Source organism: Symphalangus syndactylus, chromosome 20 (assembly GCF_028878055.3).
Source record: "Symphalangus syndactylus isolate Jambi chromosome 20, NHGRI_mSymSyn1-v2.1_pri, whole genome shotgun sequence".
NCBI lineage: Eukaryota > Metazoa > Chordata > Mammalia > Primates > Hylobatidae > Symphalangus > Symphalangus syndactylus.
In genome coordinates this window covers 23,180,315-23,207,574 of record NC_072442.2, presented here as the reverse complement: position 1 = coordinate 23,207,574, position 27,260 = coordinate 23,180,315, and the positions used below count along the sequence as shown (strand labels likewise).

The following is a 27,260-nucleotide window of genomic DNA, read 5'->3' as shown; positions in this document are numbered from 1 at the left end:
TATCTGAGCCTCAGGCCAGTATAATCCCTTACCTGGCTGTCTCCAGTCCAGCCTTCCCACAAGGCAGTCATAATCATCATCCATCTGATGCCACTCAAATCAGATCATGCCACACCCATTTACCATCTTTTAATGACTCCCTATTTGGAGGCAGGTAAAAAGTGAAATGCAAGGACCTTGTCACAGAGCTTGTTTATCTCTCCAGTCTTTTCTTTTCATGACCACCCTTGAACTCTTCCCTTCAGTCACAAAGAACTACATACAATTCTCCTCAAGTGCAGATCCTGCTCCCCACTCTTTGTCTTAGCTCCTGATTTGTTCATGTCGTTTCCTTCTGGGAACACTATTTTCTTGCCTCTGTACTTAGTGAACACTATTTTCTCAGCCTCTGTACTTAGTGAACTCCTAGTCTTCCCTCCACATTCGCCTTTCCCTACTCCCATGTGACTATATTTAGTGTCCTTCAAATCAGCCCTCCAAGCACCTTGTACTTGTTACTGGTGCACTTATCGACTATGCTTTCTGTTTACTTGGTCAGCAACGTATCTAGAATCTGATCCACTGCCTTACCCATAGTTAAGAGTAGAATAAATAGTTCTCTAATAAACAGCAAATAACATACATATGTTGCCATCTTAACCCTGGCTTGTAAATCCTTTCTTTTCCTTGGAACTTCATATTCCCAGCATCTAGAACACTCCCCTAAATAAATCGTTGTCAACTGTAACTATATCAAAATCACCTGGTAAGCTTGATATAAATAAGTATTTCCAGCCCTAACTCCCCATACCTCACTGAGCTCTGATCCAGCAGACCTAGGGGGCTGGGAATCTAGGAATCTAAATTTAACAACCTGGGAATCTAATTTTAACAAACTCTTCAGGTGATTCTGACTTGTAGTCATTCCTGGGAATCACTAAACACAGTAGGAGCTCAATAAATATTGTTTAAAGTAACATTTTCATTTACTGAAGTATATAATTCATTTCCTAATTCTTTAGGATTAGAGTCTAATGTAACTGAGTCCTGAGTGTGACAGAACAATGCACTAATATGTACAAAAGTCCACAAAAACAAGCAGCCTTTATTGCAGTATTACAAAACACTTTTCATTTTGGCAATATTTTACAACGCATTTAGCTCCAAGGGTTGGGGAGAAGGTTGGAAACTAAAGGGGGAAATCTCAACAGACATTTCTAAAAGAAAAACTGTCCCAGCCCTCCCACCCAAATAAAAATCCAAATGTCACTTAATTTCACTACCCAAGAAGAGGCCACGAGGAAAGCAGCAGGCAAAACTCTGGCAATTTCACTATGGATCATGTCAGAGACAAAGGAACATTCAAAACAGTCATCAGTATGGTCGGTTGCGCTGATCATTTCTGTAGTCGTTTCTAGGAATGAAAAATAAAGAGCCAGACTAAATTCTAATTTTCTACCAAGGGGGAGCATTAGACACTTCTTCAGGGTACTAGTGATTGGCATCAGCTAGAAAATTTCTAAAGAATGACATCATGCCTCATTTATTTCTATACTCCTAGAAGATACTTAAATGTCTAATTTAACCAGCTTTACGATTCACAAAGTTCCTAGAAGAAGCTTTGCTTCACTCTCTTAAAAATTTTCCACCTAAAGACTCCAAACCACAAATATTTCAGGAGATCAGAAACTGTCCCAGTTCCAGCACTCTAAATAGGAGAGTGGCATAGTGGAATGAGCAAGCACTTACATGTGTGAATTCTTGATCTGCCACTTACTATGTGACCTTGGAAAAGTTACATTAAATGACTCTGACTCTGTAAAATGGGAAGTATACCTACTTCATAGGGATGACAGAAGGACTAGAACTGAATATAAGAACACTTTACAGTATTGGCCACACAGTAAGAAATGTTCAATAGATGGTAATTAGGTTACTCATAATCACTAATAGCTAAAAATTATATAGTGCTTACTATGGGCCAGCAACTAGTACAACGTAATCTAATACAAGTCTAAAAAGGGTATCTTATTAGCCCCATTTTACAGATAAGAGTACTGACACTCCAAAGGATTAAGTAACTTTCCTAAGATCACACAGCTAATAAGTGGTAGAGTTAGGACTGAAACCTAGTCTGTTTCCCAACTTCATGGCTCTTAACCATATTCTATACGAATTCTCACTGCCTTATACTGCCGCTGGCATACAGGTCCTTAGTATAATAATTAAAGTTACTTTCTATCACTGGTCTTCAACTTCTTCTGCCTCTACACCATTCATGGCATTCCCATCAGTGGTTTTCATCTGGAAAAGTTATCAGAATCTCCAGAAAAACAACTGCAGGGTAGTATATATGATTTGAAAAAGAACCACCCTATGAAAGGTATGTTCCTTCACTTAGATTAGGAACTCCTGATTTACACAGTTTCAAGTTATTATCTCTCAATCTCAATTATCTTTATGAGAAAAACTAATACACACACAGATACACTAAAACAAAGATTTATAAGAATTTCCAGCAGGTGGATGGGCGCGGTGGCTCACGCCTGTAATCCCCCACTTTGGGAGGCCGAGGCGGGTGGAACACGAGGTCAGCAGATGAGACCATCCTGGCTGACATGGTGAAACCCCGTCTCTACTAAAAATACAAAAAATTAGCTGGGCGTGGTGACGGGCGCCTGTAGTCCCAGCTACTTGGGAGGCTGAGGCAGGAGAATGGCATGAACCCAGGAGGCGGGGCTTGCAGTGAGCTGAGATTGCGCCACTGCACTCCATCCTGGGTGACAGAGCAAGACTCTGTCTCAAAAAAAAAAAAAAAAAAAAAAAAATTTCCAGCAGGTGCTGTGGCTCACATCTGTAATCCAAACACTTTGGGAGGCCAAGACAGGAGGAATACTTGAGGCCAGGAGTTTGAGACCAGCCTGGGCAGCATAGTGAGACTCTGTCTCTACAGAAAATAAAAAAAATTGGAGAGGTGTGGTGGCACACACCTATAGTCTCAGCTACTTGGGAGACTGAGGCAGGAGTATTGCCTGAGTCTAAGAGTTTGAGGTTACAATGAATTATGATCATACCACTGCACTCTAGCCTGGATGACAGAGCAAGACCCTGTCTCTGCCACTAAATTTAATTTTTATTGTCTCTAAAAAATAAAAATTAAAGTTAAAAAGTAAAAAGTTCCAAAATAAAATTTTAGAAATTGCTAAGCAGGAAACTAAATCATCTCCATCCTGAGAGAACTGGCAATGGGAAATTCAAGTTCCAAAAAATTATTAAAAAGAAAATGTGGTTCAAACCCCCCAATCTAGGTGCAGTGAGGTAAAAAGGTTAATAAATACATTCTAATACTCACCTTCCTCCCATTTTGCCTCCATAGCCACCTCGGTCTCCTCCGTAGCCGCCACCACTCCTGTCTCCTCCATAGCCGCCACTTCGGTCTCCACCATAGCCACTGCCACCACCACGGTCTCCTCCATAGCCCCCCCGGCTTCTGTCTCCTCCATAGCCTCCTCGATCTCCTCCATAACCTCCTCGATCTCCTCCGTAACCTCCTCGATCTCCTCCATAACCGCCTCGGTCTCCGCCATAACCTCCGCCTCGGTCTCCTCCATAGCCACCACGATCTCCTCCATAGCCACCTCCTCGGTCTCCTCCATAGCCGCCTCCTCTGTCCCCACCATAGCCGCCGCCTCTGTCCCCACCATAGCCACCCCCACTTCTGTCTCCACCATAGCCACCCCCACTTCTATCTCCGCTGTAGCCACCACCGCTGCTTCTGTCTCCACCATAGCCACCCCCACTTCTGTCTCCACCATAGCCGCCTCGGTCTCCACCTCTGCCCCCACGACCTCTGTAGCCCCTGTCTCCACCGTAGCCTCTCCCCCGGAAATCTGCAAGGTAGGAATGCAAACAATGAGGCCAGCAGAAACAACGTAAAGCCCCCTTCATGCTAGTCAGAAGATAAGCACAATGCAGATGCTATTAAAAGGCTGACCCACCTCCTGAGGGACGAGAATCCTCTGGTCTAGGCTCATTGCACTGATTGCAGGAATTCCTTCGAGCAAAGTTCATATTTCCGCATGACCTAAGAAAGGAGGAAAATATAATGCTCCTAGATAGTTTCTAATGGACTCAGAACCCCTTTCTGTACCCTCCAGCCCCAATCCCAACCCCTACTCTCACCAAAGTAAACAAGACACTTACGGATTAGGGCAAACCCAATCCCCACTTTTGGGGTCTCCACCTCTCCCTTGAAAGCCTCCACGACCTCTATATCCTCCACGGCCTAGGGGGATGGGGCCAGGGGAGAAAAATCAGCAGGAGACATTAACAAAACAGAAGAAAAGCATCAAATAACATAAGAGTAGGTACCCATCAATACTTAGGCAGCACTCTGCAAATTAACCCCTTATAGCAGGACTTTATAATTCTTTGATTTGGGTCTTGTACTTAGTAAACAGAGGACCTTGAAAACAGACCCTACGCACACAACAAAGTGCAAATAATGCACTAGAAAACTTCAAAGTCCATTTTCTATACATAATTCAAGTTGAGTATCCCTTCCCCCAAATACTTGGGACCAAAAGTGTCTCTGATTTTGGATTTTTCAGATTTTGAAACATTTGCCTTATACTTGCGAGTTGAGCAGCCCAAATCCAAAAACCCAAAACCTGAAATGCTTCAATGACCATTTCCTTTGAGCATTATGTTGGTGCTCAAAGTTTTGGATTCCAGAGCATTTCCAATTTCAGATTTTCAAACTTAGGATGCCTCACCTATACCCTACTTAGTTTGAGAATCTCCATGATGAAGATTAGGTGAGAAGACAAAAACTCCAAATGTGAGAATATGAATGCAAAGGCCACAGTAACATCCACTCACAAAACAAAAAAAGAAAAAAGACAAGAATATGAATCCAATAGAAATAAAGAAGCTGGGCCGGGCGCAGTGGCTCACGCCTGTAATCCAAGCACTTTGGGAGGCCAAGGCAAGCAGATCATCTCGTCGGGAGTTCGAGACCAGCCTGACCAACATGGAGAAACCCCATCTCTACTAAAAATACAAAATTAGCTGGGCGTGGTGGCGCATGCCTGTAACCCCAGCTACTCGGGACGCTGAGGCAGGAGAATCACTTGAATCCAGGAGGGAGAGGTTGCGGTGAGCCAAGAACGCTCCATTGTACTCCAGCCTGGGCAACAAGAGCAAAACTCTGTCTCAAAAAAAAAAAAAAAAAAAGCTGGCAGTAACTGTATCAGGCAGCTTAAAAACTGGTCAGATTAATTACCTAATTAGGTATCATTAAAACAAGTGCCTCGCCAGGCACGGTGGCTCATGCCTGTAATCCCAGCACTTTGGAAGGCCAAGGTGGGTGGATCATGAGGTCAGGAGTTTGAGACCAGCCTGGCCAACATAGTGAAACCCCGTCTCTATTAAAAATACAAAAATTAGCTGGACATGGTGGCGCACGCCTGTAGTCCCAGCTATTTGGGAGGCTGAGGCAGGAGAATCGCTTGAACCCGGGAGGTCCAGTTGTGGTGAGCCGAGATCATGCCACTCCACTCCAGCCTGAGCAACAGAGCGAGACACCATTTCAAAAAAAACACAAAAACCAGAAACAAATTGCCTCCTGATTTCCAAGTGAACAGCAAATCACGATACAGCTTTCCAAAGGGATTTCTACAACCATTTCCCACTACTTTCTTAGCTATTACAATATCTCATTTACCTAATCTATTCAGTACCTGAACTCATTTTAAGATAGAGGGAAAAAGACCTAGCGAGAGAAAAAGTAGTAGCAAGTTCACACAAATAGAAACAGAATATGAACTCAAACTTAAACCCTTGGATAGTATCCAGGACTGTGCACAGCAAGGATCTTACCTCGCCGCCCACCTCCACTTCCACCTCCTCTCATGAATTCAGGTCTTCTAGTGGCAAAGGACACTTTAATGATGTTGCCATGGAATTCTTTTCCTAAGAAAAAAGAAATCAGCTTTGAAGCAATGCTACTCTATACCTCCACCTGTCAACAAAAATGAAAAAGTCTTGGAAATTTTTAGTTTCAGAGGAGTAACTGACGTGTCCTCACAGAAATTCAAATGCAAAGAGTCAAGATAACAGTGCTAAAAATGACATTATCTACTGAAAAGAGCATATCTGTCACTGGGAGATAGTCACTTCTTACTAAGCTTAAAAAAAAACAAAAACAAAAAACAAGGTGGAGTGGTGTGTGTCTGTAGTACCAGCTCCCAGCTACTCAGGAGGCTGAGGTGGGAGATCACTTGAGTCCAGGAGCAGGAGACCAGCCTGGGGAAGGAGATAGTGTCAGGGGTGGAGAAAAAGGCCAGGTGCAGTGGCTTATATCTGTAATCTCAGCACTTTTGGAGGCTTAGAAGCCTCGCTTGAGGCCAAGAGTTTGAGACAAGCCTGAGGAACATAGCGAGACGCTTTCTCTGAAAAAATTTTTTTAATTAGCTAGGCATGGTGGCATGCGCCTGTAGTCCTAGCTACTCAGAAGGCTGAGGCAGGAGGATTACTTGAGCCTGGGAATTCAAGGCTGCAGTGAGCTATCATCATGCCACAGTGTACTAGCCTGGAAGACAGTGTGATACTCTTTCTCAAAAAAAAAAAAAATGCTGGGCGTGATGACTCAAGCTTGCAATCACAGCACTTTGGGAGGCCAAGGAAAGCTTGGGCTCAGGAGTCTGGGACCAGCCTGGGCAACATGGTGAAACCCTGTCTCTACAAAAAATACAAAAAAATTAACTGGGTGTGGTAGCACCTGTGGTCCTAGCTACTTGGGAGGCTGAGGTAGGAGGATCACCTAAGCCCGGGAAGTCAAGGCTACAGTGAGCCATGATCACGGCACTGCACTCTAGCCTCGGCAACAGGCTCAAAAAAACAAAAAAAAACAAGAGTCAGGTGCACATCTCCACCTGTTCCCATGGGGGAAAAAAAACTAAAACCTGTATCTAATATTTTTACATGGGAAAAAAAGCCAGCTGTAGAATATGTGAAGTATGGTACCATTTGTTTATTTAAGGGAATGAATACGTGTGCAAGTGCTGGAACATGTACGTATTTATCTACACATATGCTTATATGCATTGCCTACTGTGCTGACTAGGAGAAACAAGATCACTGGGATTCAAAGGTGAAAAAGAAACTCATATTTTATCATATGCCCTTGGTACCGTCAGAAATTTTTTTATCATTTCCAAAGTAGTATAGTAATTGGTAACTTTTTAAAAAATAGTAGTAAATAAGAATTGGCAAGATTTGAACTATGGAGTTAGGTTTAAAAGGCTCATATGTCCTATGGGCAAAAGTCACTATAATTTCTGAATATACCATACGCAAAAGAAATAGCTTCACGATTCATTTCTCTCATTCTTATGAAAGCAGAAAAGTAAGAAACAATGGACTTAGCCTTCAAGAGCAAGGTGATGAAGTCTGACAAGTCTGACAAATTAGTCTAAAAAAGTAAAGAATACAGAGACGGGGACAGACAGGGTACTACAATTTCATTTTTATTTATTTATTTATTTTTTTTTGACGGAGTCTTGCTGTGTGTCACCCAGGCTGGAGTACAGTGGCATGATCTCGGCTCACTGCAACCTCCACCTCCCGGGTTCAGGCAAGTCTCCTGCCTCAGCCTCCTGAGTAGCTGGGATTACAGGCACTCACTACCGCGCCTGGCTAATTTTTGTATTTTTAGTAGAGACAGGATTTCACCGCGTTGGCCAGGCTGATCTCAAACTCCTGACCTTGTGATCCACCCGCCTCAGCCTCCCAAAGTGCTGGAATTACAGGCATGAGCCACCGCGCCCGGCCTACAATCTCATCTTTAAAGAAGTAAAAGAGCTGGCCTGGCGCGGTGGCTCACGCCTGTAATCCCAGCACCTTGGGAGGCTGAGGTGGGCAGATCACGAGGTCAGGAGATGGAGACCATCCTGGCTAACACGGTGAAACCCCGTCTCTGCTAAAAGTACAAAAAATTAGCCGGGCATGGTGGCATGTACCTGTAGTCCTAGCTACTCGGGAGGCTGAGGCAGGAGAATGGCGTGAACCCAGGAGGCGGAGGTTCAAGTGAGCCGAGATTGCGCCACTGCACTCCAGCCTGGGCAACAGAGCAAGACTCAGTCTCAAAAAAAAAAAGTAAAGTAACGCAATTATGTTTTTGGAAGACAGAGGTACAATAATCTTGAAACTGAAAGGAACTGCAAGTGTCTGTCAATCCAGCATAGTTAAGTACTTTGGAGAGAGTAGATCCAGCATGGCTGAGTTTGAATCCTGACTCTGCCACTTATTCTGTGATCCTGGAAATTACTTAGCTTCTCTATGCATCAGTTTCACTCTCTGTAAAATGGGAGTAACAGGGCGTATGTCTCATAAGATTATTATGAAGATTAAATTGAGTTAATGTGTGTAAGGCTCTTAAAGTTGTGCTTAGCTCATAAACCTCAGTAAACATGCAGTAAGTGTTAGTTACTATTAAATTATGGTGCAACAAAAACAATGAATTTGTAACATGGGGAAATGACTATCTTTAAATGTTAAATGAAAAATACCGTAAGACAAAACTCTATTTGGAGTATTATAAGATACATCTTAAAACACTAAAAGGAAAATTAAGAAATATTATCAGTGGCTACCTTTGAGTAGAAGGCTATAGATGTTTTACTCATTTCTTCTACTTTCTGTTAAAAAAAAGTCTATTTCAGCTGGGCGCGGTGGCTCACGCCTGTAATCCCAGCACTTTGGGAGGCTGAGGCGGGCGGATCACGAGGTCAGGAGATCGAGACCATCCTGGCTAACGTGGTGAAACCCTGTCTCTACCAAAAATACAAAAAAATTGGCAGGGCGTGGTGGCAGGCGCCCGTAGTCCCAGCTACTGGGGATGCTGAGGCAGGAGAATGGCGTGAACCTGGGAGGCGGAGCCTGCAGTGAGCCAAGATCGCACCACTGCATTCCAGCCTGGGAGACAGAGCGAGACTCCATCTCAAAAAAAAAAACCAAAAAAAGTCTATTTCTTCTAAGTATGTATTAATTTTATATTTGAAGGGAAATTAGCCTAAATTTTACTTTATTTATTTATAGGGTTTTTTTTTTTTTTTGAGACAGGTTCTCACTCTGTTGCCCAGGCTGGAACACAGTGGCTCAATCACAGCTCACTGCAGCCTCAACTTCCTGGGCTCAAGTGATCCTCCCACCTCAGCCTCCTAAGTAACTGGGACCATAGGTGCACACCACCATGTCCAGGTTATTAAAAAAAAAAAAAAAAAAATTTTTTTTTTTTTTTGTTTTTGTAGAGGCAAGCTCTATGTTGCCCAGGCTGGTCTCCAACTCCTGAGCTCAACTGATCCTCCTGCCTCAGCCTCCCAAAGCGCTGGGATTATAGGCATAAGCCACCTGGCCTAAATTTCAAACTATAAAGTCAGGGGATGAGAAATCACTTAATGGGTAAAATGTACACTATTCAAGTGATAGATACAGGAAAACCCCAGACTTTACCACTATGCAATATATCCATGTAACAAAATGCCATCTGTACCTCTTAAATTTATTTTTTTAAAAAGAAAAAATAACTTACTGTCAACCAGGCCAACTCGCTACATCTGTATCAGGGTAGCCTCATGCACAAGGCATGATATAAGGAAATATGCTAGACCAACAAGGATAGAGCTCATCTCATTTCTAAAGGTACATAAAAATTCTGGCCTGTATTCTTAATATCTGCAAAAGTAAACATGAATATAACCACTGTCACCCAGAGCATATTCTCACTTCCAGACTAGAAAACATTTATCCAAATTTCATGCTGAAAACTATATGAATGAGGCATACCATCAAACCAGTCAATGGCTGCTTTAGCTGAAGGAGGGTCATCAAAGGACACTGTTGCCTCCCCCTTTGGCTTTCCTGTGTCCTTGTCTGTATAAAGATTTATCATTGGTTTTCCGGTCTTCTTATTTGTCTGAGGAAAAACAAAAACACTTGGTGTTAGCATTTTTAAAATAAGTAATCATGTATCATTTAGATAATCAAAGACTTATTTTTTTACAAGGAATTCACACATTCATACTATAAAATACTATGCACCTAATATAAAGTTACCTGTAGGTTTGGACAAGCATAACTCTCCAAGCTACACTAAGTGAAAATCAAGCTATAAAAATGATATAGTATACTGTTTTATCTATGTATAATTTTTTTTTTTAAATTGAGACAGGGTTTCACTCTGTCACCCAGGTTGGAATGCAGTGGCACCATCATACTCAATGTAGCCTCAAATTCCTGGACTTAAGTGATCCTCCCACCTCAGCCTCCCCAGTAGCTGGGGCTACAAGCAAGTGACACCACGCCCAGCTTTTTTGTTGTTGTAGAGATGGGGTCTTGCTATATTCCTCAGGCTGGTCTCAAACCCTTGGCCTCAAGCGATCCTCCCACTTCAGCCTCCCAAAGTGCTGTGATTAAGTGCTGATTACAGGAATCAGCCACCACACCCAGTTTATTATTTCTTTAGATCCACAGAAATTAAATGTAGATAACGCTTCATGTAAATATGTAACTTTTTTTTTGAGATGGAGTCTCGCTCTGTCGCCCAGGCTGGGGTGCAGTGGCACAATCTTGGCTCACTACAACCTCCGCCTCCCGGGTTCACATCATTCTCCTGCCTCAGCCGCCCAAGTATCTGGGACTACAGGTGCATGCCACCACGCCCGGCTAATTTCTTGTATTTTCAGTAGAGACAGGGTTTCATCGTGTTAGCCAGGATGGTCTTGATCTCCTGACCTCGTGATCCACCCGCCTCAGCCTCCCAAAGTGCTGGGATTACAGATGTGAGCCACCATGCCAGGCCGTAAATACGTAACTTCTAAAACATTACACTGGGATTTGGCTGGGATAAGACAAGGGAGAATTTTTACTTTTTCAAAACTCTGTGAATTTAGGCCAGGCATGGTGGATCACGCCTGTAATCCCAGCACTTGGTGGGAGGCTGAGGTGGGAGGATCACTTGAGCCCAGGAGATTGAGGTTGCAGTGATCCATGATTATGCCACTGTACTCCAGCCTGGATGCAATGGAGCAAGACCCTGTCTCAAGACAACGACAACAACATATTTTGTGTGTAATTAATTCCTTAACAAATTATAACTCCCAAAGAAAGAAAAAAGTGAGTAGGCTGGGAACGGTGGCTCACGCCTACTGTAATCCCAGGACTTTGGGAGGCCGAGGTGGGAGGATCACTTGAGGTCAAGAGATCAAGACCATCCTGGCCAACATAGTGAAACCCCGTCTCTATTAAAAATACAAAAATTAGCTGGGCGTGGTGGCACCCGCCTGTAGTCCCAGCTACTTGAGAGGCTGAGGCAGGAGAATCACTTGAACCCGGGAGACGGAGGTTGCAGTGAGCCGAGATTACACCATTGCACTCCAGCTTGTTGAAACAGATTCTGTCTCAAAAAAAAAAAAAAAAGAGTAATTCCACAGACACCAAAACAAGGGCAGATGTAAACTGATTTCAAGAAACTGCTACTATCTAAACACTACTAAGGCTGCTTTCTAGTTGAAGAGATGAAAAACATATGCATGAAGTTAATAGTGCACAAGACGCTTTAGTGAACAATGAACAATTACAAGATAACGTATTATCTCTAGCATAAACATTAAATAACCCCTCCCAAGAGCTATAACAACTTGAATTTGCATATATTTCAGTCTATAAAATGTTCTCAGCAACTCCTTTATTTCTCACAGTTACAAGAATTTTAGAGTCCTAGGATGGAAGCTAAAGCACAGGTAGACTGCGGAAAGGTAAACACAAGCAAGGAATAAAATTTTCATATATTCAACAAATTTAGCAAAGGTCTACAGACATAAATGAGCACGTGCATCACAAAATTTTAAGAGACAAGGCTTATTGAAGTATGCAGGCTTACTACACAGTCTATGTATTGTAATCAGAACATTAATTATGAGATTTTCAACATATACTATGTTTACTCACCTTGATAATTCCTATTTGTTTAAAGAACTCCCCAACTTGATCTGTAGACACACCCTCCCCAAGTCCTTGCACAAAGATTGTGTTGTTATCTGAATTATCAGATTCTGAATCTAAGAGAAAAAAAGTGATGGTTAATTTTACATATTCCTTGGTTATGACATTCTGTTCAGTAATCAAAGACAATAATTTATTGTCCAATATTCAATTGTTTCTATGACCAAAAGGAAAGGACCAATATAAGAACAATCTTATATAAACATGCAAAGTATTCACAATAATTATTTGGTTGATCAATTCTTACAACTAAATTTCAGGTAAAGTGGATCAAGTCCACACTATGTGAAATACCTATATACCAATTAAGGATGATCTTACAAACCTCACTCTTCAGATTCAGACATAGGGCTAAATGTCATGAAGAGATGGAGTTAGTTTAGCATTTCTTTCTCTGGAGAACTCTAATTCTTTATGGTTAAACATTTTTAAGATTCTCTAGTAGAAAATTCTCCAAATCTGATACTTTGAACTTCTAAGCAAGCCACAAACCAGAACTGCTGGTTTCCCATTCATTGCAATAAGCTTTGTATATACCAGAGTGCAGAGGCACCTTGTACATGTTACCTTACATGCACACTTTTGGATCAGTACAACAAAGTAAGAAAGATGTATAAAAATTCAGTCCATGAAGGGATAATTCAGAAATTGCCATCCATATAGAATACTTTGGCATCTTAATAAAAACAAAAGTTCTGATTTCAAACTTTTAGCTCAAATAGATTTTTAACCTCTAAATTATAACTTTCAACAGGCCCCACAGGTAAATCTGTAGCCTTGAATTTCATTTAAATAAAAAGCCACAGAAAATTAGTGACCTCTACCCAAAATAAGACAATTCTCTCATGTATGAATTCAGGTTTCTTGAATTCACTAAGTCAGCACACTTAAGCAGACTACCAATCCAACATAGGATTTTCTTTCTTAAACAGTTTTTCTACTTCTAATTCCACAATGATATAAATTCTTTCATTAATCTGATTTGCAATAATTTTAAATAATTAATGCTAACTAGCAGTAAAAATTCAAATATTTCCTCATGGAAGAATATGGGAAAGCACAAACAGCAATTTTCCCCAGCAAACTGTCCCATCAATACTCCTGAATTTTTCTGACACTTCTTTAGAAATAAAGCTCCCCAGCCGGGTGTGGTGGCTCACACCTGTATTCCCAGCACTGTTGGAGGCCAAGACAGCAGATCTCGAGGTCAGGAGTTCGAGACCAGCCTGGCCAGCATGGTGAAACCCTGCTTCTACTAAAAATACAAAAAATTAGCAGGGCATGGTGGCGCGCACCTGTAGTCCCACCTACTTGGGAGGCTGACACAGGAGAACTGCTTGAACCCGGCAGCTGGAGGCTGCACTGAGCCAAGACTGCGCCACTGCACTCCAGCCTGGGCAACAAGAGTGAAACTCCATCTCAAAAAAAAACAAAAAACAAAAATAAAGCTCCCAGTTCTGGTAGCACTATCAAATTAAATCTTCCTCCTGTACTAAGCCCTCCAAACACACACTTTTCCCATCAAAAACATGGAAAACTAACATTTTCTTAATGGCAAAGTGACAAACCACCATAAACCTTACCAGCATCTGTTCTGGGTCCATAATCCCTGTGACCTAAGGGAAAAGAAAAGAAAAAAGAGCTATTTAAGGCAATTCATTTAAAATCATTAACAAAAAAAAATAGCAATAAACCAAGGCATGAAAAGTCAATACTTCCAAAATCCTTGAAAGTCAACCATCACAGATTTACAAAGTAAATATATAAATTATGTTTTATTTAAAGTTTAGGAAATCAAGATGAATGTCAACATTTCCTTTAACTTGTCCTAGACAGCACCTGCCACTTTAGCATTATGCTAGTATCACTTTTGTTAAGCTCTGGTTGTAAAGGCTGATTGGACAACCCTCATAATTTAAAAACACCATGTCAGCTACCTTTATAAAAACGAATTGTCAAAATCCAGTGAAGGTGTCATTCATTGGTCACCACAGACTCTTTCATGCAAATTCACTGTGTAGAAAACCCATTGGACTGTTCTGAGATCAACTTTGGCTTTTTAATGTTTACTTTGATATATATATGTGTATATATATATATATATATATATATATAAATTTTTTTTAAAGCACACAACACACACCAGCCTCAACAGAGTAAGAAAGGACTTTTGACTACATCTGCGGGATATTGGTGGCTTTTAGATTTATATAGCATTTCCACTGAAACATTTTGGGATACTCAGCACTTACCACCAAAATTTTTGAAGCCACCGCGGTCACCACCACTGCAGAGGAAAAATTGAAGAAATGATTTCTTCCTTAAGTCTCTAATGTGCTGAGCCCTGGGCTCAATCTACACTTAACTGTCACAAGTAGAGTGCTTAGGAAAACAGTAGCACCTCTAAGTTTTCAGTAAATTCCATTTCATAGAGTTCTAAATGTTGTTTCCATCTAAGTGTTTTCCCAAGGATCTATTTCCACAAGATGTCTTTTCAAGCTTATTACATATCTAACATACTCTTGTTTTTAAATCTTCCCAACCCCAAGCCAAAGGGATACTATTAAACCATAACATAAAGCTGGAGGCACAGCATGAAGAATACTAAACTAGAGCAAGTATTTTTTCCAAAAGGGTATTTTCTAAATATGGGAAAAAGAAAAAAGACTAGAAGAATACAAAGCAAGGTTAAGATTTTGATGATAGAACGGGAAACGATAAAAATTTGAGTATTAGGCTCTGCTGTGATACCAAATAGTGGATTTTATGAGATGAATTTTAAAAGTGAAATACAAATATACACAAAAGTGAGACTGAATAAATGCAGTCTTAAAATTTCAAATCATTCAAAACCCTTATAAAAGACTAAAAAGAGCATCACTTAAAAACCGCCCTCCTACTCCATACCCACTATACTACATCTCTTCACATCAGAGCTACGGAGGTTCATGCTGCCACATGCTCTGTACACTATCAGTAGTGCACATTACAGACAGAAAGCAACATATTCCAAACAGGACAACTTTTTTTTTTGAGACAGAGTCTCGCTCTGTCACCCAGGCTGAAGTGCAGTGGTGGGATCTCGGCTCACTGCAACCTCCACCTCCCAGGTTCAAGTGATTTTCCTGCCTTAGCCTCCCTAGTAGCTGGGATTACGGGTACGTGTTGCCACACCCAGGTAATTTCTGTGTTTTTAGTGGAGATTTCACCATGTTGGCTAAGTTGATCTCCAGCTCCTGGCCTCAAATAATCCGCCCACCTCAGCCTCCCAAAGTGCTCGGATTACAGGCATGAGCCACCGCGCCAGGACACAGACTTTCATCTGGCAAATTACAATCACAAGGACAGTGGTCCTTGTGAGCATGGCTTTACGTAAGAAATCTAAGGTCTCTCTTATCAAGAAACTCCTTAAATACCCATCCAATAAAAGCTTGTTTCTCTTAACTGAATTCTGTAATCCTTTAAGATTCATATGCTAACATGGCAATAAAAACACTCAAAAGTTTTCTGATATCAGATCTTCTACTACTAATGATCTTATTCTACTATAACCCAAGAAGCTAATCTAAAATACTGAAGTCTCTCACTGCTTAGAAATCTCTGCTTTATGCATACCTATCTTACAGGGGGGTGGGGGGGAGGAACCCTCAACTCTAGTGATTACCCTACCCTATAAATGGCTTTTCTGAGCCACACTGAGATAAAACACTCTGAGAAAAAATTCTCCCTTCTTAATAAATCCATTCTATTTCACTGTGAGGTAAAAATGTTTCCACTTACAACTGCCTTAGGTACAGACACATGCATTTTAATTTGTTACTTTTTATATGATTTCCAGGATGCCTTTTTAAGCACGAGACTAAGGCTATTTCAAGGCAATATAGACAATATGAAACTCAGGCCCTTCCTATACAGTTTGCCACTGAATTTCTAAGACCCCTACTTCAGAACAGGCAGTACTAAAGCCCTCCCTATACTTCTAAATGACATGTATATCACTGCTTAACTCTTTAAGAAAGGGAAGCCAACAGAGTTGAGATTAAACTGCTGAAAATATTATTAATAGAAATCATGGTATCTCAGAGGTTTTTTTTTTTTTTTTAGACGGAGTCTTATTCTGTTGCCCAGGCTGGAGTGCAGTGGCGCTATCTCGGCTCACTGCAAGCTCTGCCTCCCGGGTTCATGCCATTCTCCTGCCTCAGCCTCCCGAGTAGCTGGGACTACAGGTGCCACCATGCCCGGCTGATTTTTTGTATTTTTAGTAGAGACGGGGTTTCACTGTGTTAGCCAGGATGGTCTCGATCTCCTGACCTCGTGATCCGCCCGCCTCAGCCTCCCAAAGTGCTGGGATTACAGGCATGAACAACCGCGCCCAACCTCTCAGAGGTTTTTTAATTCCAAAAACTGAGAAAAGAACTTAAGCCCATGTTCTTTTTTTTTTTTTTTTTTTTGAGACGGAGTCTCGCTCTTTCACCCAGGCTGGAGTGCAGTGGCGCGATCTCGGCTCACTGCAGGCTCCGCCCCCCGGGGTTCACGCCATTCTCCTGCCTCAGCCTCCCGCGTAGCTGGGACTACAGGCGCCTGCCACCGCGCCCGGCTAATTTTTTGTATCTTTAGTAGAGATGGGGTTTCACCGTGTTAGCCAGGATGGTCTCGATCTCCTGACCTTGTGATCCGCCCACCTCGGCCTCCCAAAATGCTGGGATTACAGGCGTGAGCCACCGCACCCGGCCAAGCCCATGTTCTTATGCCAGTAGGTTAAAGTTCCGAGGATAAAGATGACTTTTAAAATGGAAAATTGGAGGTCACTGGGTTCACAAATAAGTGCTAGAAGAAATGCCTCTTACTTTGTTCTCATCTTAAGGGAATATCAAATCTGGCCACAATGGATGGAAAACATGCAATTTCATACATAGCTAGTTCCTATAATTTCCATTCTGGCCAGTAATATAACTTTGAACAACAGAAAAAGGACATACCCCTGGCAAAAATAAAGGGATATAAAACAAATGACATTTAAATAGGTTTATGATTTCCTATTCCTCCATATAATACATTTGAACATATCTTTTTTTTTTTTTTAATTTTTTTTTTTTTTGGAGACAGTCTCGCTGTGTCGCCCAGGCTGGAGTGCAGTGGCGCGATCTTGGCTCACTGCAAGCTCCGCCTCCTGGGTTCACGCCATTCTCCTGCCTCAGCCTCCCGAGTGGCTGGGACTATAGGCGCCTGCCACCATGCCCAGCTAATTTTTGTTTTTGTATTTTTAGTAGAGATGGGGTTTCACCGTGTTAGCCAGGATGGTCTCGATCTCCTGACCTCGTGATCCGCCCGTCTCAGCCTCCCAAAGTGCTGGGATTACAGGCATGAGTCACTGCGCCCGGCCTTGAACATCATCTTTACTGAGCATTTCCTTTGAAAATAAAGCAGCTGAAGATTTCAATACATGGCCATAAATTTGGAAATACCATAGTACACTGGAAAAAGAACTAGTCTTCAAACCAAGAGACTCAGGGTATAGTCTTAATTATCACTAATTGATCTTGAAAATTTGGACATGTCAGTGGTTCTCCATAAGCTTCAATCTCCTTAACAAAATAAGGGTCTGTATCCTTACTATTCAAAACGTGATGGAATAGAAGCGTAAGCATAGCCTGGAAGGTTCTGAGAAAAGCAGGATCTCAGGCCCCACCCTAGACCTACTGAATAAGAATCTGCATTTAATAAGATCCCCCAAGTAATTCATATGCACATTTAAGTCTAAAATGTCTAGACATTTGGTTTAGGCATTGATCTAGATGATGTGTAATTTTTTTTTTATTTTTTATTTATTTTTTTTTTTTTTTTGAGACGGAGTCTTGCTCTTTCGCCCAGGCTGGAGTGCAGTGGCGCGATCTCGGCTCACTGCAAGCTCCGCCTCCCGGGTTCACGCCATTCTCCTGCCTCAGCCTCTCCGAGTAGCTGGGACTACAGGCGCCCGCCACCACGCCCGGCTAATTTTTTGTATTTTTTTAGTAGAGACGGGGTTTCACCGTGGTCTCGATCTCCTGACCTCGTGATCCGCCCGCCTCGGCCTCCCAAAGTGCTGGGATTACAAGATGATGTGTAATTTTATGCAAAGCTTTCTTTCAAGTTCAAACGTTTCAATCATTTTCTCTCTCCTTATTAGAAAATTATCCTTTTTTAGGAATTTATTAAATACAGAAAATAACCTTCAAGTAGTAATATTAGATATTAACAGAAGATGTGCCTGAAGTTAACAATCTTTCTTTCAAATCTGCATTAATGTTACAAGTCCCTTTTCTACGTGCTACGGCAAATCAAGACACAAAGGTACTTGAACATCTGTGACACAAAGGTACTTGAACATCTGTGAGTCAAGATGTTGACACAACAAATTTGCTTTAATTCCCAGAAAAAGCAGAAAACATTTACATATAAAGAATTCCTGAAGTAGCAGAGATATTTAACAGAGACATAATACAAACATACTCAACTTTATTGGCAGAGTACCCCCTGCATAAGAAAACTAGCTGGTTTTGTTTTGTTTTGTTTTGTTTTTTGAGATGGTGTCTTGCTATTTTGCCTAGTCTGGTCACGAACTCCTGAGCATCAGTGATCCTCCTATCTCAGCCTCCTAAGTACAGGTACGCGCCACAGCCCCCAGCTAGTTGCATCCTTTTTTTTTTTTTTGAGACAAGAGTTTCGCTCTTGTTGCCCAAGCTGGAGTGCAATGGTGTGATCTTGGCTCACTGCAACCTCCAACTCCCGGGTTCAAGCAATTCCCTCGCCTCAGCCTCCTGAGTAGCTGGGATTACAGGCACCTGCCACCATGCCCAGCTAATTTTTGTATTTTCAGTAGAGACGGGGTTTCACCACGTTGGCCAGGCTGGTTTTGAAGCCCTGACCTCAGGTGATCCTCCCGCCTCAGCCTCCCAAAGTGCTGGGATTACAGGCGTGAGCCAATGCGCCCGGCCAGCTGCATATTCTTGACCCAAACATAGAGACAGTTCCCCCAAGTTCAAAACCACAACGAGCAGACCACATGAAGGCATACTCTGAGGGTTCTTTCAATGTTACAGCAGTACATATTTTTTTTTTTTTTTTGAGACGGAGTCTCACTCTGTCACCCAGGCTGGAGTGCAGTGGCGCGATCTCGGCTCACTGCAAGCTCCGCCTCCCGGGTTCACGCCATTCTCCTGCCTCAGCCTCTCCGAGTAGCTGGGACTACAGGCGCCCGCCACCACGTCCGGCTAATTTTTTTGTGTGTTTTTAGTAGAGACGGGGTTTCACCGTGGTCTCGATCTCCTGACCTTGTGATCCGCCTGCCTCGGCCTCCCAAAGTGCTGGGATTACAAGCGTGAGCCACCGCGCCCGGCCTTACAGCAGTACATATTTAGAAGAGACAACAGATTCCATTTCAGATGCTTCTCAAGAAAGAAAAAGTTCTTTGACAGAATCTCTACTCCAAATCTTTTTTTTTTCTTTGAGACGGAGTCCCACTGTGTCTCACAGGCTGGAGTACAGTGGCATGACCTTGGCTCACTGCAACCTCCGCCTCCTGGGTTCACGCCATTCTCCTGCCTCAGCCTCCCGAGTAGCTCGGACTACAAGCGCCTGCCACCACGCCTGGCTAATTTTTTGTATTTTTAGTAGAGATGGAGTTTCACCATGTTAGCCAGGATGGTGTCGATCTGCTGGGATTATAGGCGTGACCACCACGCCCAGCCTCCAAATCCAAATCTTTTAATTAAAAAATAATAATAAAAATAAAATAAAAACCTAACTATATCTATTTACAGACTAAAACTGCCAAGAAGTAAAAGGACAATGCAGGAATCTCTATTCTTAGAAAATTTCACTAACTAGAGAGAAAGGACTTAGCTAAAAATGGAGAAAGATTAACTTAAAAACCCATGCTGTGCTTGAGTTTTCAGACTACTAAATCCAGAAATTTTCTGAGTGTGAGGAAAAGACCAACATTAATTCCACATTTAAGTGACTCAGGATTTAAGTACTATTCTCAATAACAGCTGTATTTACATTTTATTTCCTCCTATGTCTTACATGCATGGTAAAAAGGCCTTCTGGATTCAGCATTTATTAACATCTCAGGAGGCCAAGAATCTATCATTCTAGAGCTGCACTGTCCAATACAGTATCCACTACCCACATATGGCCTGTTGAGCACTGGAAATGTAGCTAGTCTAAATTAAGATGTGCTCTAAATGCAAAATACAAAATGGATTTCTAAATTTTAATATGAAAAAAGGAATGTACACTACTCTTTTTTGTTTGTTTTAAACATTTGAAGAGGTATGGGGCAGAGGGGGAAATGGAATTTGACAGTCTCACTATTGCCCAGACTGGAGTGTAGTGGCTATTCATAGGCACAATCATAGCTCACTGCAGCCTTGAACTCCTGGGCTCAAGCAAGCCTCCTGCCTCAGCTTCCCAAGTAGCTGGGACTACAGGCGTGTGCCACAGTGCCCAGCTAATTTTTTCATTTTTAAGAGATGACATCTTACTAGATTGCCCATCTAGTCACAAACTCCTAGCCTCAAGCAATCCTCTTGCCTCAGCCTCACAAGTAGCTAGGATTACAGGCACAGGCCATCATGACCAACAAAAAGAAATTTTTTATATTGATTGCATGATGAAATATTTTGAATATATTGAGTTAAATAGAATATATTTTCTCATTTGTTTATTTGTGTTGTTTTCTTTTTAATGTGGCTATTAGAAAATTTACAATTATATGGGTCACATTTGTGACCTCCATTGTATTTCTATTGGGCAATGCTGTGCTAGACTCACCAGAACGTATGCGTATTTTTATTTTTTAGACCCATGTATACAGTGCCCCTGTATACATGTGTATTTCTACGGCAGTTAACTGAATACTCTTTTAAGAGGGAGAAGATCCTCAAAAATCTGGATTTTAGGCTTGGCACATTAAAGCCTGAAACAGCTACTAAATTTGATGGCATACTAAAAAAGCAATTATTTATTAAGTTCTGGCAATTTTACAAGGTGTTAATCACAATGCTAAAATTAAAAATCACTGGGAGAATTTATGCTCTTGGCTTCTAGTACACTAAGGTGTCCATGTCAATTTTAGATGACAGCAAGAAACTGTCTTTTTTTTGTCACAATTGCTTTTTCAAAGAAAAAAATTAAGTTTCCTGTAGTCCCTATAATCTTCACTTATCTCTCTTTCACACTTGGAAAGCTGATGGCTTCTTTTTGACCGGAATTATTCTTCTAGCCAGGCAATCACACCATCTGTAAGTCTAAGAATGTCCCACCCTTTACCTTATATCCAATCCTCATCCACAAATTATGCTTTCTGTTTTTTTTTTTTTTTTCTGTGATGGAGTTTCGCTCTTGTTGCCCAGGCTGGAATGCAATGGTGTGATCTCAGCTCACTGCAACCACCAACTACCAGGTCAAGTGATTCTCCTGCCTCAGCCTCCCGAGTAGCTGGGATTATTATAGGCACCCACCATCATGTCCAGCTAATTTTTTGTATTTTTAGTAGAGATGGGGTTTCACCCTATTGGTCAGGCTGATCTCAAACTCCTGATCTCAGGTGAACCACCCACTTTGCCCTCCAAAGTGCTGGGATTACAGGCGTGAGCCACCATACCCGGCCTATGCCCCTTCTTTTAATATAAACCCAAATAATGCCAGATATTCTTCAAACAACCCCCAAAAGAACTGCTATTTTTTTTTTTTTGAGATGGAGTCTTGCTCTGTTGCCCAGGTTGGAGTGCAGTGGCACGATCTCAGCTCACTGCAAGCTCCGCCTCCTGGGTTCATGCCATTCTCCTGCCTCAGCCTCCACAGTAGCTGGGACTACAGGCGCCCACCACCACACCCGGCTAATTTTTTTGTATTTTTAGTAGAGACGCCTCGGCCTCCCAAAGTGCTGGGATTACAGGTGTGAGCCACCGTGCCCAGCCAAGAATTGCTATTTTTAAGATGACTGAGAACACAAATGGGAGTGTTGATGAAGACTAATGAAAAATGTTTGGGTATTTTGGTACTTAAATGCAAAACTGTGTGGGAAGAAAAAAATCTTAAAACAGGGCATTTATATTCAAATTCAAAACATTTTATCCCAATAAATAAGCTAAAAAGCACATCTTTAAAAAGATGTTATGACATATAAAAATTATATGAACTTCAGCCAGGCGTGGTGGCCCACACCTGTAATCTTGGGAGGCCGAGGTGGGCAGATTACGAGGTCAGGAGATCGAGACCATCCTGGCTAACATGGTGAAACCCCATCTCTACTAAAAAAAAAAAAAAAAAAAAAAAAATTAGCCGGGTGTGGTGGCACACGCCTGTAGTCCCAGCTACTCAGGAGGCTGAGGCAGGAGAATTGTCTGAACCTGGGAGGTGGAGGTTGCATTAAGCTGAGATGGTGCCACTGCACTACAGCATGGGCAACAGAGCGAGACTCCATCTCAAAAAAAAAAAAAAAAATTAAATGAACTTCAAATTTCAGTATCCATAAATGAAGCTTTACAGGAACACAACCCTGTTTATTCATTTACGTATTATTTATGGCTGCTCTGGTGCTCCAAGGGCAGAGATGAATAGTTATAACAGAAACCATACGGTTTACAAAACCCAAAACATTTACTATCTGGCCTTTCAGACAGTTTGCCAACTCAATATAGAGAGTAATCGGCATCCATATGGATTTCTAAAAAAGGCCTTTCATGAACATCTCAACAAATAAGAGTATAAGGCAAGATTGCAGATCCCTTCCTCAACCTGATCTTTCCCCCACTGAAACCAGATCAGCATCATTTTGACCAACTATGTACTGGACTTCTGCATATGATTTCGTATTAAGGGGTATTAAAGGAAAATAAAAAAACTTAGTTTATAAGTCAGTATCTAGGCCACAAAATATATGAAGTATGTTGCAAGGGTACTTAATTGGACCCCAGGGTTGGTTAAGGTACTCCTTCCCTCCTTTGTCAGGAGCATCATTCAAAGTCCTTTCAACCCTCTAGTTACAAGATGAGTCACAAATGAAAATACATTTAAAAAAAAAATTTTTTTTTTTTTTGAGACGGAGTCTTGCTCTGTCGCCCAGGCTGGAGTGCAGCAGCACGATCTCGGCTCACTGCAAGCTCCGCTTCCCGGGTTCACGCCATTCTCCTGCCTCAGCCTCCTGAGTAGCTGGGACTACGACTACAGGCGCCTGCCACCACGTCCGGCTAATTTTTTGTATTTTTAGTAGAGAAGGGGTTTCACTGTGTTAGCCAGGATGGTCTTGATCTCCTGACCTCGTGATCCGCCCGCCTCGGCCTCCCAAAGTGCTGGGATTACAGGCATGGGTCACCATGCCCGGCCAGTGAAAATATATTTATAATGACTTCCCTACCTATTCCCTATCTTCTTCCTCCATTCTTAGACACAGTGATAGTTTAATAATCGATTAGGATGTTAACTTTAATTTCCTTATGAAGAAAGCTAAAGCTATGATGTACTATAAAACATATAGCATTTCAAGGCAGCCAATTATCCAAAACATATTAACTGGTAAATTAAATATACCTGTTGGTGATCTTGTTTGGGATAGGAGGGAGGCTATTATTAGGTAGAGAGTAAGCACCATGTCACTTTACATTGTCCATTTATATCCACATGATGGCAGACTGCTCTTTGACAATGAAGAAGCATAGAATTTATTTGTTTTACTTTGGTAAACTGACTTTGGCTATCAATCAACAGACTTAATGTCTAAGTCTTATAACATTTTTCAAATAAGTTTAAAATTTAGTTTTTCCAAAAAATCAAAGCACTGTACACTAAAAATAGAGAAATACAAGGCAGTGAAATCAAATCCTGGCTCACTTGAAGAAATAAGTCTGTGTGCAACTGGTTGTTTCTCAGGTCACCTCGGGATAGATGGTCCCTAAGGTGCAAAAGAATGAAATGGTGCTGATATATGACTTGTAAGTTTCAGTAACGGGCCACTGACCATTTCAATTCCCAAGGAACATAAATACCTTTTAGCCTGTGTATTTACACACAAATATGCAACCTGCAAAATTCTTCTGAGGACAGATGTCAACTACTTTTTCTTTTTTTTTTTTTTTTTTTTTACAGTCAAAGTAGTAAACTTTGCAGATATATCTAAAACTAATTTTAAAACCAGCTCCATAACATATGCTGTAAGTAAATAAATACCAAAACCTGATAACACTAGCATGAAGAAAAGCTGAATTAAAAAGACATTCCTTTACACAACTTAGTCAAGAAAAATACACATTACTATGTGATGATACACTAATTATTCCAATAATTATTTACTTAAGAGGGACAAAACAGTTTTGCTACATTAAATATTTCTCTTATTTGCCATCCCCACCTTTCTACTCCATTACTGCCTAATACTTTCCCTTCCCAAGGAGATTCGAGATTAAGAAATAGCCTCTGCCCTTCAATCTAGAATTAACTTACCTTTTATTTTTACATACAAACACTGGATTTCCCAGAGACGTCTTTTAAAGGAGTTAAGATTCTAGCTCTGGCAGGAAAGTCAAGTGATTTAATCACAACCATAGTTGTTTCTCTACTGGTGTTTAACATGTACCACATAAACTACTAACATAGCCAATTCTAAGGTCATTTATGTGAGATCTTAAGACTGAAAATACACTTTTACTTTCTGCCTTTTTCTCCAATATATAATCCCTTTTTTAAGTCTCTTAACTAAATTAGATGCTGGAATTGATCCAGCCAAGTAACACCTAAAAAAAAAAAAAGAGGAAGAAGAAGAAATGTAGGCATCTTTATCTACATACTTACCTTGATCCTGTCATAGGACCTCTTCCATCCTTGTCATATCCCCCACGCCCTCTACCTCCTCCCTGTGACCCGCCATATCCTCTATTATCTTCTCCATACCTACTCACATCACGACGGTCATCTACAAAAAAGAAAATATTACACACAAATAACCACTCTCATTTCTAAAGCTTCAAATAACAATGTTAAATGGCTCTTTAGGCCACACATATCCTTACAGAAAATGGCACAGGTGCACACAACTCAAATGCAAGTCATCATAAAATCATCTGGAATTACATGTTTTTGAGAATTCTATCTGTGTCAAACCCCATTCGGCTAAAGTGACATGGCAAAACAGTAATGTGGAACAGTATGAGTTAAAATACAATCTTAGCTACAAGAACCTTAGTAACTTAGATGAAAAGCACGACCCCAATCTTTTTTTTTTTTTGAGACAGAGTCTCTCTCTGTAGCCCAGGCTGGAGTGCAGTGACGCGCTCTCGGCTCACTGCAAGCTCTGCCTCCTGGGTTCACGCCATTCTCCTGCCTCAGCCTCCCGAGTAGGTGGGACTACAGGCGCCCGCCACCATGCCCGGCTGATTTTTTTTTTTTTTTTTTGTATTTTTAGTAGAGACAGGGTTTCACCATGTTAGCCAGGATGGTCTCAATCTCCTGACCTCGTGATCTGCCCACCTCGGCCTCCCAAAGTGCTGGGATGACAGGCGTGAGCCACCGCGCCCAGCCCCCCAATCCTGAAAGTTACTACTTTCTTCACTTCAGAAACATTTAAATGTAAATCGAGCATGGACAAGGAATAACTGAATCTTCAAACTGAGAGAAGATATTTAGTGAATGTGCTTCCACTTTTACCCATTTACTTATTCATTCAATTATTCAACAAGCACTTACTATTTACTATTCAATTATTCAACAAGCACTTACTTACAATTATTCGACTGAGCACTTACTATGAACCAAACCATGTACTAGGCCTTAAAGGTACATAAATAAGTACCCCAAATCAAGTACAACACCAACACCAAAAGAACTGGTACCAGCAGTATTGTCAAAGGATCAGAGTTCACTGAGACAAAAAGGAAATTCACGTCATCAGCCATCAAAAGTCATGACCATTTGAGGGTCTCCGAGTTCAGAAGTAGAAATCTGATAAACTAGTTTTGATTATCATGAGAGGGAACATATCTTCAAGGTTACCCTAAATTTTTACAAACAGGTGAAATCCTCTGTGGTTCTTTTAATCAGAAATTCATACAAATAATTCTGTGAGGGGGAAAAATAATAATAGAGGTCAGTAAATCTTACCTTGTGTGTGGTGGCTGTAATTATCCCTTTGTGAATGATAGGACTGCTGGTTTTGATTATAGGAATCATGCTGCTGATCATAATTTGACTGCTCATCATATGAGCCTTGATGTTGATCATAGCCTGACTGCTGGTCATACGAATCTTGTTGACCATAGTCTGGCTGGTCATAGGAAGGTGCTCTTCCACCTTGGCTAAATAGAAATGGAGAACTTAAGAGACTTCATAGGAAGATTACATTTGCTGTAGCAAGTTGACTGAAACTGATGTTAAGAGTCCTGACCAGTTAGACATTAACCATATTTATGACTACCTTCTCATGGTAATTAGTTATCTGCAGCCTCCTGGAATTCCCTGCGAAAGACAATTCTGCCAACGCTGAAGAGGTGCCACATTATGAAAAAAAAGCCTTCCTCCCTTCCTTCCTTCCTTCCTTCCTTCCTTCCTTCCTTCCTTCCTTCCTTCCTTCCTTCCTTCCTCCCTCCCTCCCTCCCTTCCTTTCTTTCTTTCTTTTCTCTTTTCCCTCTCTGGCCCAGGCTGCAATCTACTCCGCTTGCTGCTGCCGGCGCCGCGGACTGCCTGGGACTGCCGGCGCGCGCGACCGCTGCCCTTTTCTCCTTTCACTGCAGGCACGCGTTCGCCATCTTGGCCACGCTGGTCGCCAGCTCCTGACGCCGAGTGCTCTGCCCGCCTCGGCCTCCCGAGGTACTGGGACTACAGACGGAGTCTCGCTCACCCAGTGCTCGGTGTTGCCCGGGCTGGAGTGCGGTGGCGTGGTCTGGCCTAGCGGCAGCCTCTGCCCCCCAGCCGCCTGCCTTGGCCTACCAGGGTGCTGGGATTGCAGCCCCTGCCCGGCCGCCGCCCCATCTGGGAGGTGGGGAGCGCCTCTGCCCGGCTGCCCCGTCTGGGAAGTGAGGAGCGCCTCTGCCCGGCCGCCCCGTCTGGGAAGTGAGGAGCGCCTCTACCCGGCCACCCACCGTCTGGGAAGTGAGGAGCGCCTCTGCCCGGCCACCCATCGTCTGGGAGGTGAGGAGCGCCTTTGCCCGGCCACCCATCGTCTGGGAGGTGAGGAGCGCCTCTGC

General features: G+C 42.0%; 1 protein-coding gene across 4 annotated transcripts in view; it reads right to left on the bottom strand.

The window, feature by feature from the left end:
• Positions 1-1,064: 1,064 nt before the first annotated feature.
• TAF15 (TATA-box binding protein associated factor 15) overlaps positions 1,065-27,260 on the bottom strand; it is a 40,054-nt gene continuing 13,858 nt past the window's right edge. For 2 of the 4 annotated variants that reach the window (XM_055256024.2, XM_055256025.2), the window contains exons 6-16: positions 26,179-26,372; positions 24,874-24,994; positions 14,295-14,329; positions 13,626-13,658; positions 11,989-12,098; positions 9,826-9,955; positions 5,860-5,952; positions 4,183-4,264; positions 3,978-4,063; positions 3,332-3,869; positions 1,065-1,393 (exon numbers count right to left, since the gene is read on the bottom strand). In XM_055256024.2, coding sequence (XP_055111999.2) covers positions 1,354-1,393; positions 3,332-3,869; positions 3,978-4,063; positions 4,183-4,264; positions 5,860-5,952; positions 9,826-9,955; positions 11,989-12,098; positions 13,626-13,658; positions 14,295-14,329; positions 24,874-24,994; positions 26,179-26,372 — 1,462 coding nt within the window. In that variant the 3' untranslated portion in view covers positions 1,065-1,353. The remainder of the gene's footprint in view (positions 1,394-3,331; positions 3,870-3,977; positions 4,064-4,182; positions 4,265-5,859; positions 5,953-9,825; positions 9,956-11,988; positions 12,099-13,625; positions 13,659-14,294; positions 14,330-24,873; positions 24,995-26,178; positions 26,373-27,260) is intronic. The other 2 variants (XM_063628579.1, XM_063628580.1) reach the window with 1 other exon arrangement.